The sequence below is a fragment of the Xenopus tropicalis genome, chromosome 7, assembly GCF_000004195.4.
Source record: "Xenopus tropicalis strain Nigerian chromosome 7, UCB_Xtro_10.0, whole genome shotgun sequence".
NCBI classification, from domain to species: Eukaryota; Metazoa; Chordata; class Amphibia; order Anura; family Pipidae; genus Xenopus; species Xenopus tropicalis.
In genome coordinates this window covers 78,014,022-78,028,675 of record NC_030683.2, presented here as the reverse complement: position 1 = coordinate 78,028,675, position 14,654 = coordinate 78,014,022, and the positions used below count along the sequence as shown (strand labels likewise).

The 14,654-nt window shown below is 38.7% G+C and overlaps 1 protein-coding gene across 1 annotated transcript in view; it reads right to left on the bottom strand.

Moving 5' to 3' along the window:
- Nucleotides 1-14,413, bottom strand: part of sorl1 (sortilin-related receptor, L(DLR class) A repeats containing) — an 88,842-nt gene extending 74,429 nt beyond the window's left edge. Inside the window, exons 1-4 of the mRNA XM_031906643.1 lie at nt 14,079-14,413; nt 8,497-8,613; nt 7,664-7,789; nt 5,085-5,246 (exon numbers count right to left, since the gene is read on the bottom strand). Of these exons, the coding sequence (XP_031762503.1) occupies nt 5,085-5,246; nt 7,664-7,789; nt 8,497-8,613; nt 14,079-14,336 (663 nt within the window). The 5' untranslated portion in view covers nt 14,337-14,413. The remainder of the gene's footprint in view (nt 1-5,084; nt 5,247-7,663; nt 7,790-8,496; nt 8,614-14,078) is intronic.
- Nucleotides 14,414-14,654: the final 241 nt, after the last annotated feature.

Sequence of the window (14,654 nt, the reverse complement as noted above, 5' to 3'; positions counted from 1 at the left end):
TTAGTGTAACCATCCCTAACATTATTAATATACATCTAAATGTATTAGACTAGATGAGGCTTTTTTTGTATTTCTGTATGAAATCAGAATGTTGAGCTCTGTATAATATTTTTGTCTTCTATAAATACAAATTATTTCTATTATTGACAATAATCTGTATGCTCTCTCTTCTTTTACAGAATTTTTGTTGCCTAATAGCACCTGCAGACTTCATTATAAGATTGGGTCATACCCCAGTGACTGAGGTCTCTCTTCATGGTACATGGTAGTCTTTATTCATAAAAAAAAAGTATGAAAAAATGTGTGTAATATATTATTATATATAATAATATATTATTTTCAATTTTCTCTTGTAGATGCTCTTGAAAATTTAGCGTGACAGTTTTGGGGATGCAAACTAATTTGTTGTTCTATATATTTCTTTAATTATGGGTCACAGTGGACACAGAAATGTTTTTATCTATTAGTGACCCTTTTATGAGTTACAGTGATCCTTGCAACAGGTTCTGCCTCCAGGTGGGCTTGAACCACAGAAGCCCAATAACTTCTGGGCTAGAGATACTTATGGGTAGGTTGAGAAGGATCAATGATGAGCCCCAAGACAGAGGCAAGAGTGGCCAGTAAAGCTATTCTCCCCGACATCTCTTTTCCTTAAATTCACCGTTATGAAAAATGATTAGATTTAAACTTCTGATTATAAATGTTGCTTTTAAAAAGAACACAGTGCATGCATTTTGCTCACGATACATCTGAACTACTTCAGTATTCCCAACAGCTGCTGAACAACAAAATCTGCACACCTCCTAAATGACTTATATTCATAAATCTGCAATACTTTAAGTGGACTGTCAATGCTATAAAAAGCACCAAACTACAGTCAAGGTTTCATTAATAGTTTTCTCATATATTTTGTATGTTCTTAAATTACTTTTCTTTAATATATATGGCAGTTCACAGAGATTACACATCTATACATCCTTACACTCCAAGGTTCCTAATCACATTCATACAATTAGGTCCAGTTTTATCCGGAGCCAATTATTTTGCTTGTATGTTATTAAAGTGTGAGTGCATGCAACACTATATAACAATCTTAATTGAGGGGTGAAAAGACAATCCTTCAAAATAATCTTTAAAAACATTCCAAAATCTTACTTCATTTGGGTGTGAAAATATATCCAAGAATTATTTTTCACCCTTTAAAAAGTATGTTAATTTGCTCCAGCATCATAACCGATTTTACCAGTATATTTATTTGCTTAAATTATATTTGATGATATTTGTTGGATGCTCAGTTGTGGGTGGAGCTAGAAACAGACAATCAGATTGTACCAATTCTCAGTGAGAAAATTCAACCTGCTGCCATTCTCAAAGTATTAACATCAGGGTCCCCAAACTTTGCAGAGTTAGTCACCAGGTAACTGCGGATCAAGGTTAGAATAAGCGTCCAGAGCCACGACAATCAGATTTTACCTATTGAATTTAAACCTGCTGCCATTCTCAGAGTGTTAACGACAGGGTCCCCATAACTCTTCACAATTGGTCACTAGGGGACTGCAGCTTTAGGTTTGAAAAAGTGGGCAGAGCCACCAGCAGCCAATCAGATTTTGCATATTGTATTGATTTAATGCTAGGGTTACCAAACTTTGCACAGTCAGTCACTGGGTGACTACATATTCAAGGTTAGAAAGAGTGGGCGGAGCCTCCAACAGCCAATCACATTTATTTAATTGATTTCAGTGGGGAAATTTTAACTGCTGCCATTCTCACACGTTTAATGTCAAGGTCTCCAAACTTTGCAGTCACTAGATAACTACATTTCAGGCTTAGAATAGTGGACGGAGCACTTTGTTGGATCAGGTTACATAGCATGTTAATTAGCATACTTATCAGAGTTCATCTTGCTGCTATTGTAAGCCCTTCTCCACTGAGCACCAGTATTTTTCAGCTTTTACAGTCCCCCTGGTCTTTTGGGCTGAGCAAATCAGTTTTCTTTAAAGTTACAGTAACACAAATTTTTTTTTTTTTTAAGTAAAAAATCTATTCTACCCTGCTCCAAAAATTGCCCTATCCTGCACAAAGTTTTTTATTTTCCAAGCTTTCAAATAAGGCGATGCAGCGATAATCACTCTGCACAATCTACCATGTGATGCTCCACATCTCCTCCTAGCCCAACACCAAAACCGGAAGTCAATTGTTCCCCTGTACAGAAAGTTTGTTAGCCTGCCTTTTAACATTTCTCTGTCTTCACTTAAATTCCTAAGCTTAGGTTGCGAGAGGGGCGTGTGGGCAGTGTTAGTCCTTCTGTGTGACTTCACTGATCGCAGCTATTACAGAAATTAATTACACTGAATAACTAACACTAAAGTAACACTGTCCACACGCCCCCCTCTTTCGCAGTCTAAGTTAAAAGAATTTAGACAAATATAGAGAATATTAAAAGGCAGGCTAAAAAGTCTTCGTACAGCAGCAACAATTGACTAAGGCTAGGAGGAGATGTGGAGCATCGCATGGTGTATTGTACAGAGGGAATATGCACTTTAGAACCCATGGGATCACAACTGCCTATGACTAAGTACCGGTAGGGTACGAAGCGCGTAAGGGGTAGCATCATTTGTACTGCATATATCCCCTCTGTTTGCCATCACATTTTCCTAAACCAAATAGCAGCTTTCACCAGGTGGCCATTTTTCCTCTGATACATATTTAGATACATTCAAATCTGCAAGCAGCATACAAATACCCTTTATTCAGCATGCATTTCATTAAGAATACAGGCTCACACAGGCACAACTGTCTTTGATAAAAGTTCTGCTTTGTTTGAGCTGAGCTCAGGAGAGATGGTTGGGAGAAAAAAAATTGAAGCAGACAGCTACAGCTGAGTTTCTATGGGAACTAGCAATGACATCTCTTTACTAGCTGCTAGACTGGGGGGCGTGTTTAGTAATCTGAGCTTAGAACAACTGAGCATGCTCACAAGCCAACAGCCAAACAAATTCCTGAGGGTTGAGGCTGAGTGGGTTACAGGAGGAGAAGCAAATCTAAGTGATGTTGCAGCCTTATTATTAACCTCTGGACAACCAGTGTGGCAGGTATTGAAAGATTTCAAAGAGGCTGTTCAATGATTACATTTTTGTGTGTGGGGTTTACATGTCCTTTAATGTATTTTAGATTTTCATTTTCTTATTACGAGCCGAGGGGGTTGGGGGTCTGTCGTGTGATGCGATTGTCGCAGGACCGTCCTACAAGCAGCAGACGCAATCGTATCACGTCTGCTGCTTGTACTGCTTCCTCCTCCCCCCCCAGCACCGCCTCCCACCTACTTCCTCCCGTGGACTGCAGCATACAATTTAGCACAGGTTTTTTTTCCCCATTTTGCACACTTATATACACCCATATACACACTGTCACACAACTTTTACATGTGCACATGTATACACAAATTCACAAAAAAAAATTGTATTTTTTATTTTTCCCTAAAAACTGTTTATTTTGACAGCGTGACTATTGGATCAGATATTCTGACCACTAATTATGCTGTCATGTGACTTATTTTGTTGTTTCATTGATTTGCACAATTTTTGTGGTTTTATTGCATTTTTATCCCTGTATAAGTGTTCCTAATCTGTTTTTAGCAAAGCTTTGCCATGTTTAACTTTGGTGTACAAAAATAACTTTACCTATTTTGAATTCATCAGAATGAGTACTTTCCAAAAATATATGGTTTTCTGGGGGTCTCTGTATAGTTAGGGGGTTACGGCACATAATACGCTGTCAGGGGGCTCTGTGTGCAAAAGCTGAGTTGGCAGGCGAGAAATCCATATGCGCTATTTTAATTTTGGGTTCATTACACACCACAGACTTTGGTATAGCTATGCATATTGGGCATCAAACTGTTCAGTAGACCTCTAGTGTTCCTATTTGGGGTGACTTGCCATTGTATGCAAGAAATTGTGTGAGATAAATGCCGCAAACTGCAACATTTTTAAGCGATTTTCTGAAACGTCATAAAAACCACTAACTTTAGGAAAACTTTGCAGATTGGTAGTTTGGTGTAGAAAGGACTCTTTACCCATGTTGGATTTGTCAGAATGTGTACTTTCCAAAAATATAGGGTTTTAGGGGTCACCCTACAATTCTGCAGCTTCTATCCCTCATAAAACTGCCGTGTGTTTATGAATTAGGTAAAGATAAGCCATGAAATTAGTGTACATAAGGTATATTTGGGGGGTCTCTCAGTGCCATGTGCTTTGATAAACCTATGTACAGTGGGCATCAAACTGTTCAGTAGACCTCTGGGGTTCATATTTAGGGTGTTTTATCTTGGTACCTAATGACCTGTAGTAAATAAGATGCTGCATAGTGGAAGTTTTGAGGTGATTTTTGGAAATGCCATAAAAATCGTCAAACTTGGGAAAGCTTTGCGACTTGGTACTTTGGAGTAGAAAGACATGGGTACCCATTTCAGATTCGGGGGAATGTGTACTTTCCAAAAATATATGACTTTCTGGGATCAATGTACTTTTTACTAGCTTTATCCCACATATAATGATGTAAATGTGTTGATTTTGCAGAAACCAAAATGAAAAAAATGCTAGATCATATGGGGTATGTTTACACTGGGGCCCTTACATGCCACATACTTAGGTAAACCTATACATATTGGGCATCTAACTGTTCAGTCGAACCCTGGCGTTCATATTTAGAGTGTTTCATCTGGTTACTTTATGACCTTTAGGAGATAAGATACTATAGACTGGAAGCTTTGAAGCGAGTTTTAAAAAAATTCACAAATTTTGATAAAAACCAATAAATTTAAGAAAGTATTGCGACTTGGTAGTTTGGAGTAGACAGGCAGTTGTGCCTATTCTGGATTCCCCAGAATCTGTTCTTTCCAAAACTGTACAATTTCAATTCAGCTTTCTGGAGCAGTGCTTTGGAAATTTGGTAGTGTACTGCTGGGAGTTTTTGGCCTATACAAGTGAGAAATCTCCATAAAACTATATATATTTGGTATTGGCGTGTTCAGGGACTTTCCAAACAAGACAATGAAAATGGGAAATATGAAGATGGAATTTCTTTACCTGTTTATTTGGATGAAATTTGTCATATCCCAGGACAAGACTGGGCTCTGTGCTGTGCAAGAGCAGGTCTGTTGGCTTGAAGGGCGCAGGAAAGCCATTAACAGTGTCACAAAAATCTTTGCTGATCCACAAGTATTGCTCATTGGCATCGATAAAGATGTACTAAAATGGGAGGAAGAAAAAAAAAAAAAAAAAGCAACACTAAAATTGTTAACCTAAGTCAAAGAAAATGAAACCCAAAATTATTCAGCTAGTAAGCTTCATTTACCAATGGACTAAGGAGCAAACTGCAAAAAAGGCACATATTTATATATATATATATATATATATATATAAATACACACACACACACACACACACACCTCCTTTTATTCAAATAGCTTTGTGAAATTTGTTTTTAAGGGGTAGTTCCCTGTAAGTTAACATTTAGGGGGAGATTTATTAACACACGAATGCTCCAAGCGTATTTTCCGCACGCGTGCGCGAAAAATTCGGAAAGGTTCTGCTGCTGTTTACAATCGTTCGATATGAAAATTTTGTGACTTTCAGATCACCAATACAATATTATCGTGACTAATACGATTTTTTCGTAAGCATTTTCGTGATATTTGGTCTAGTTGATTTGACTTACTACTACAGATATAAACACACCAAAAGGATTATTAGGAACACCATACTAATACAGTGTTTGACCCCCTTTCACCTTCAGAACTGCCTTAATTCTACGTGGCATTGCTTCAACAAGGTGCTGAAAGCATTCTTTAGAAATGTTGGCCCATATTGATAGGATAGCATCTTGCAGTTGATGGAGATTTGTGGATTGCACATCCAGGGCACGAAGCTCCCGTTCCACCATATCCTAAAGATGCTCTATTGGGTTGAGATCTGGTGACTGTGGGGGTCATTTTAGTACAGTGAACTCATTGTCATGTTCAAGAAACCAATCTGAAATGATTTGAGCTTTGTGACATGGTGCATTATCCTGCTGGAAGTAGCCATCAGAAGATGGGTACATGGTGGTCATAAAGGGATGGACATGGTCAGAAACAATGCTCAGGTAGGCCGTGGCATTTAAACAATGCCCAATTGGCACTAAGGGGCCTAAAGTGTGCCAAGAAAACATCCCCACACCATTACACCACCACCACCAGCCTGCACAGTGGTAACAAGGCATGATGGATCCATGTTCTCATTCTGTTTACGCCAAATTCTGACTCTACCATTTGAATGTCTCAACAGAAATTGAGACTCATCAGACCAGGCAACATTTTTCCAGTCTTCAACTGTCCAATTTTGGTGAGCTCGTGCAAATTGTAGCCTCTTTTTCCTATTTGTAGTGGAGATGGGTGGTACCTGTTGGGGTCTTCTGCTGTTGTAGCCCATCCGCTTCAAGGTTGTGCGTATTGTGGCTTCACAAATGCTTTGCTGCATACCTCGGTTGTAACGAGTGGTTATTTCAGTCAAAGTTGCTCTTCTATCAGCTTGAATCAGTCGGCCCATTCTCCTCTGACCTCTAGCATCAACAAGGCATTTTCTCTCACAGGACTGCCGCATACTGGATGTTTTTCCCTTTTCACACCATTCTTTGTAAACCTTAGAAATGGTTGTGCGTGAAAATCCCAGTAACTGAGCAGATTGTTACCGGCCCGTCTGGCACCAACAACCATGCCACGCTCAAAATTGCTTAAATCACCTTTCTTTCCCATTCTGACATTCAGTTTGGAGTTCAGGAGATTGTCTTAACCAGGACCACACCCATAAATGCATTGAAGCAACTGCCATGTGATTGGTTGATTAGATAATTGCATTAATGAGAAATTGAACAGGTGTTCCTAATAATCCTTTTGGCGAGTGTACAATGACCTGGATGAATGAGAACCTTCATAAACATGTAGATAGTAATATTCTGAGACATCAGTGGAGTAGTCCAACTGTTTTTATGAAGTGGACAATTAATTCTGGATTAAAAACTTAAAATGATGATATCAAGGTGAACTACCCCACAACTGCTCTAGTCTTCAATTATTCTTCTGTTACTAACTCAAAGCATGATTTAAATGTATATAAATCAGGTAGAAATCCTATTGAACCAGCTGAATTGATAACATTTATATTGCACAGATGCAGTAATTGTAATATTTATAATTGTTTTCTCAACTGCAGCTTGCTAAAGCTGGACCACAGCTATAATTTGAGGTACAAAAGCTACATCTCTATAAAGAGGGGGAAAAGTAAGTAATATTCAGTCTGAGGAGAAATGTGCAACCCATTTTAACTGTAGGATATTACTCCACAGAGCAGGGAAATTCAGGGGGCATATTTATTATAGCGTGTAAGCCAACATCGCCAGTGATGTTGTCCATAGCAACCATTCAAATCTAATTGCTGATAATATAATATAATGCAAAATCAAGGTGCTGAGTAAAACATTATACACTGTACCAAGTTAGAAAAATTAAAATAGCAATTGAGTGACCAAGCTAATACAATGTATACAAATAGTTCAAACAAAGTAATTTATTTTTCATACAGACCATCAAATAGAAAGACTGAAATAAATACAAAACTAAGTTTTGTACCCTTTTGTTATCTGCAGGACTGTGAAAGAACTGAGACACCGTAGCAGTATTTGCACTTCCAGCAGGAACAGTGAACTTCTCGGAAATGTTCTTAAAGCTTTTGCCATAGTCATAGGATACATAAACCTGAAAAAACAATCAAAGAATTAGATTGTCAAGATGTCCCAATAGTGATGAAGACTCGGAAAAAGGCCAACTTTGACCCACATCTTGCAGCAACTTGACAGATTCAAATTCGACCCAAAACAACCAATAACTTCACAGAAAACAAAGGCGAAAATGCACAAAAATCCTTATGGTTTAGTAGGTGTCACTTTTAGTCTGTTCCATTCAGATTTTATTTAGTCTAGACCCTCCACCCCTTAGTAACACACATATAGAAATTAACTCCAGTTAAAATGCAATGGGAGGAAAGAAAATCACCCAAAAGAACAATATAGGGGTAATGGTACACAGGGTTTTTTCTCCACGACCATATTTTAGTCAGTGTGGAAGCATACATGACACATGGCAGCGATAATGGTCGCTTTTTTACATAAAGATGTGCAAATATTTTGCGACAGAAAAGCAAAAGTGCTGGCTCTGCCATGAGCCTCCTAAAATAAAGCGGTGGAAAAAATACCCCATGTGCCATAAGTTGAGGGATGCCTTCTGGTCCAAGGAAGATTGTCCAAAGCAGATTGTTAGTATGCAAAGAAACATTCACTTCTTTACTAAGAAAAGAGGTTGAAAAAGATAGAGGTAAACCAGGAATGTACCAAGCATTCCTGAAGCATTTTTTCTGCACTTTTTTGCTGGCACAAGTGGTTTAGAGGTCTAGGTTTTGTACTCACATTACTGCTTTTGGGTCCCAAAAGTGCCAGGCTATCTCTGGTTAAACCAACTATCACTTGACTTTTTTCTCCAGCCCAGTGGACAACAATTTGATTGTGAGAGTCTTCTAAGCTAACCTGTAACACAGAAATACAAAGCAGACCATTAGCAAACCATGAATAAATCTATTTACTCTTCCCTTTCCCCACCCTGTAGTGCTATATCTGGCCAGAAAGGGAAGATTCTTGGCCAGTGGATAAATGTAAAATTCCACAAGAATCCACCCCATGTGGTAGAAGCCTCTGTTCCCCTAAGTAGTAAAAGTGAATAGTTAAATCTTACCCAGCAGATGAAAAGCTGTTGCATGATCACAGTGATATAACAGCTATTTGGCACTAGGTACGATTTACTGAAGCTGTAGCATTACTTGGCCTTCCAAAGTTCTTAACAAGTTTGGATAAATAGATGCACTGGTTTATACCACATACTAATATTAGTTTGTTTTTTGGGAATGTAATAGGGACCCAATATTGTAAACTGTACTGGGGCAGGAACTGATGTTAAAATAAAGGATAATAATAACAGCAAGTTACAATTTTTTCAAAATATGGCAGTATTAAAGGGTGTGTTACTTCACATTTTTATAAAGTGCTAGCTGTAAAATATGAGGTGTTTCTAAATACATATCAATAAAACATCTGCAGAGAGGCAGAAAATTAATGTTGTCTATAACTACAAATTGCATATAACATTCAAATACAGACAGGCTCATCATCAAAATCAACCAAATGTCAGAAATTCCCCTATACATTATCCTCCTAACAATGAAAACAAAAATAAAGCAAAATTAAGACTGAACTGAATCTCTGCCTGGAGGATATTTCAGCACAAAGAGACTTTCACACAAGGTCACAGTAATTATCTAGAAACATTTAAGAGTTTTCACTGGATCTTGGTGTAATAGAAATCTACAACACACTGTCATGTAACCAGGCACCACATGTGTTACTTGTCTGCCTTGTTTGCCCCAAGGCTTCAGATCACATATGATTTATAACTATGACACTTCTGCTGAATATAACGCAGCTGGTGCTAACAGCAATTCTAATCTGCCTAATACTGCTTTCAGTTGTACTTATATTATTATGCTTTATAAAAAGCTGTCTAGAGAAAATATACAAATATCAGTCCCTGTCCCGCCGGAGCTTGTAATCTAGGGTCACTATCACATTTATACAACACACACTAGGGACAATTAAATAAGGAGCTAATTATCTTGCCTGTATGTCTTTGGAGTGTGGAAGGTAACTAGAGTACAGGAAAAAAAACACAAACACTAACTCCTTGCAGATAATATTCTGTCTGGAAAGAAACCCAGGACCCCAGCACTGTAATCCACTGCAAATGTATTCTAATTGTTAACAGTGCAACTATGATGCTTATTAAAATTAATTTAAAATAACTGACAATTTTAATGAATTTAATGTAATTTTAGAATTACATTTTCTTATTACAGGTGAACATTCCTTTTAAAAGGACTACTTACCTTAGTTGCCAAACCCCTACTTTAGTACACATTAGTCCCCCTCAGCAAATCACTGTTTTCAGTACAGAAAAGTTCTTACATTTTGCTTCCCATAATCTAGACCTTGCACACTTTATCAGAAACATTACCAAAATGAGCAAGCCAGCTGTAGGGAAATGCATTAGACACTAGCTAAAAGGCTATGCATTACATTTTACATGCCCTGTTGGGTGGCCACTCCTCATCATTATGTTTTCTTGTGCAGTAAATGTAGTTTCGTGGGTAATAACTCTGAATTACAAATCACAAATGGTAGATCTATCATTTGCATAAACAAAAATTGCCAGCTTTGGAACAAGATCCATAAAGTTATCAAGAATTGCAGTGCAAGGTCCTTGGGAATCACCCTATCACTAATATGAGTGGTCCAAAAACAGCAGGCTTCCTGAAGGACATATCTTTTTGCGCCTACTTTTGGTTGCTTTCTGCATTTATTATTTGCCATCCTTGTTTTACGGTCACCTACTGGCCCTGTTTTTTCCCCATTTCTGATTTCTGCCATGAGTTTATTTTTTTTATTTTGACCTTATTTAGCCCTCTGGTTAAGCTTGGTTTTGATTGAAAATGGCAGATTTGGCAGGATGAGGTAAACCCACTTCAGGTCCTGAATTTGTCAGTCTGCATTTTAATCAGTTTTGTACCAATGATGAAGTCTGAGTGCATTGCTCCAATTTCTAAGTGTTGTCTGGCTGCTAGGACATGCGTCACAGTTAATAACATGGAAAAGTGAAAGTAAAAGAATCTCTAGGGTATGCAAAACAACACTATGATCAGCAGCATCTTTTCAAAAACATTAAAACATTTAAATATGTTTACAGAAACAATGCTTCATACTCCAACTTATAAAGTAATAATATGGAATGTAACAGCTAGAGACCAAGAAAAGCAGAGATGTACATAGGAGAATGGAAGTGTAAGACTAGGATAACCTTTATACTGCAAATAAGCAATCATGTACCTAGTAATGAGGTAGGCTACGAGGCAGTAAGCCCATCTGAGCTAAAAGCCAGAAGAAACTACTTTTTAAAGAAATTTATTCCAGGCATCAACCACTGCTGCAATTTAAGTTCTCCTAGCAGTGTCCGTATATGGGCCAATTTTCTGGATATCATTTGTGTTAGCTCTAGTAACTAATCTGCCAAATCTATTGTTTTGGGACCATCACAAACACTTGCATTCTTCTGTTCAGTCACAAAATGATAAAATTGTATAGAAACATCTGCATACATTCCCAGCTTTATTCTTCAGCCCTCCAAAATCTAACTACATAACTTGTTTTTGAGGAATGTTAATGGGTTATTGTAACTTAAATGAAAATTCCTATATTTGATAAACCCCCCTATCATTATTGTAATGCTTAAACACTACTGAGGCAAAATGCTACTACAGAATTACTACTGTTATAGTACCCCAGGTTTAAAGCTACTAAACAATGACTGCTGTGCTAATACCCAGGCGTAAAGCTACTATACAACTACTACTGTGCTAATACAATCTAAATAAAGCTAGGTACAGCTACTACTGTGCTAATACCAGAGGCATAAACCTACTACAAAATTACTACTGTACTAATATATGTCTGGGCTTTTACCCCATACATAAAGCTACTATAGAATTGCTAGTGTGCTAACCCCCCCCACCCCACATAAAGCTACTACAAAATTCCTACTATGCGAATACCCACTGCATAAAGCTAGAATACAAATGCATCTAAACTGATAACCCATACACAGTGTAGTAATGCCCCTGCGTATCTACTGTAGAATTATTACTGTGCTAAGACCCCATGCACAAAGCTACTATACAACTACTGCTGTGCTAACACACCCTGAATAAAGCTACTATAGTATTACTAATTGTACAAACAGCTACTGAAAAAGCTGCTATACAGATACTTCTGTGTGAAAAAGCTACTATACCGATACTTCTGTTTATTCCCTATGCATAAAGCTAATACTGAATTACTACTGCGCTTATACACCTGCATAAAGCTACAATCGAATAACTACAGTAATATTGCTTCACAAATAAAGCTGCTAAGATAAATGCTTCCAGTTATTATATTCAATATTGCAGCACCTTCCTGCTAGAAAATAAAAAATTAAGTCCAGCTGCAAAGTTATTTATTTTTCCATGGGTTATGATAGTTTTTTTAAAGGGTGAATTTCCCCTTTAAACAAAATCATGTGAAAGGCATTTGGGAAAAGGGCATTCTGACAGTGAAAGAAGCTATTGTTTAGTTATTTACATACCATTTCTGGTACAGACTCTCGTGGTGAAATGCTTTAATTCCTTTAACACTTTAAAGTGACAAAATTCATGTGATCTTTTTGAGATATTAAGAACCCATGTTGGGAGGATAGGTGTCCCAATTGTGTCCTTATAAAGACTGCAGATTTTTTATGATAGGTTGTAACAGGGCCAATTTTATCCAGCAGTATCAGTTTATTGCATGTGTTCAGGGATGGGTACTAAACCATGCATTCTTTGTGGGGCTAGTAATGACAGTCCAGGTATTACTGGGCGTGGGAAATTATACTGAAATAACAAAGAGAATAACAACATTGGCCATGATTCTAAACACTCAGTGTTGGGGGCAAACAGAAACAACATAGAATAAATTCCTCAATACCAGTTTTTTATGATAATCTAATTGAACCAAAATATAAAACGGTGTGCAATAAATTACTTCTCCTGGTGTAGTTGCACTGTGCACAAGCTAGGCATTCCTGGTGGGTGCATTAGGCACAGTGCTTATGCTGCCACTAAACCACCACTTAAATGGGTAGTTGCCTTTAACCTATAACCCTGAAATTGCTTCCCTTGCCAAAGGTGCTGATAGAGCCCACACTCCAGTTAGGGGAAACAATAGTTTAAAAAAAATAGCCCACTACAGTGCTAGGCTGCCCACACAGGGGCAGCCATGTTGTGGCACAGATATGCATGTGTGTGACGTAGGTGGGTGAATCGCATCCTACCCCCTCCTACGTCACATGCATGGGCATGAGTGAGCAGGGAGCCTCCCTCATTGTACGCACACATGCTAAGTAACATGGCCACCCACACCGGGAGCTCCCTTGTGGTGCAGGCAGCCTAGCGTCTCTGGGGGCTGTATTTTGTTTTAAAAAAATTATTGTTTACCCTAACCAGATTATTCTATTAGCCAGCACCTCTTGGTGTGGGAAGCAATTTCATTGCTATAGGTGCCCTTTAAGTATGATGTAGACAGTGATATTGTGCGACAGTCTGCAATTGGTCTTCATTTTTCTTTTTGGTTTTTGAATTGTTTCTTTATTTGTTCTGCTGCTCTCCAGGTTGGCATTTCAGAAGCTATTTGGTTTCTAGGGTCCCATTTACCCAAGCAGAGGGCTGTGGTTTGAATCTAAGGCAGAAATAGAAGTAGGAAAGGGTCTGAATGGAAAGATCAGAAAAAAAAATGATAGTTTGCCGCCTTGCAGTTAGCATTTAAACGCCAATCTGGAAAGAAGAGGAAGGGAAATAATGTGGCCACTATTAAATATACAAAATGAAGACTAACTGAAAAGTTAATAAAGACAGGACATGCCACAACATACTAAAAGTCAAATGAATAGTTAACTAGCCATTGTGTGTATATGCCATGCCTTTCTATTAATGTGCAAGTGTCTGAATTGGACGGATGCTGCAACAAACTTAGCAGTTACATATCTTAACAATGGGAGATGCACAAAAGCAAAGTAGCAAGTTATTGCAGTACATGAGAATCAGAGCCAGCGTTTCTTAGCGTTCAGGTTGCTGTGTGTGACAGGGCTGCTCCTTGGTTACACAGAGGAATGACACTGAATTGCTGGATCCAGCAGCAAAGTTTTAGGGCACTGAATGTCTAGCCCTTTGCCGGATGCTTCGAAGATACATAACTGAACTGGACAGCGCTCAGGGTAATGAAATGCAATCATTCTGTACTTCTACTGCCACTCAGTTCTAAAGGGCAGACTGAATAGAGAAGCAGCACATGCCCCAGCCGAGGCCTCGTCTCACCTGCCCATACACCTTTACAGGATGCTCCGTGCCGCCGCTGCTCCTCCTCCTCCGCCGAACTACAGGCTCCTGTTCTGTTCGCCTGGTGACCCTGTCTCCCACGTAAGGGGCATTTACGGTGGTCAGTCTGGCACCCGGCTCCCTCCATCCACTAGGGCCATGCAAGGTCCGCCCCCCGACCGCCTTCTCAACACTAGCGGCCACCAGTGCGGTTAGAAATAGAAGCAACCGCAGCCTCCTGCCTTCTTGCGTCGCCATGATGCGAATGTATCTCGCTTTCTTACCCCCCCTACTGCTCTGTACAAGCCGGGGCGGGCAGCCTGTCACGTGACTTGCTCGCTATTAACCATTCGCTTGCAGTTCTAGAACGTATCGCCTTGTTGCTTACTATAATGAAAGGGCCAGGTACTGGCATTGGATGGAAAGATATAAATCCCCTGGTAGATGGCAGCGGTCTCGTCCCTCTCTAATACACAAACACCTTAATTATCTAGTATATTGTTTCAATGTATAAAGGGCGGCTATATAGCTAAACATAATGCATACTCTGAATTCTGTCACAGGCATTGTACATCT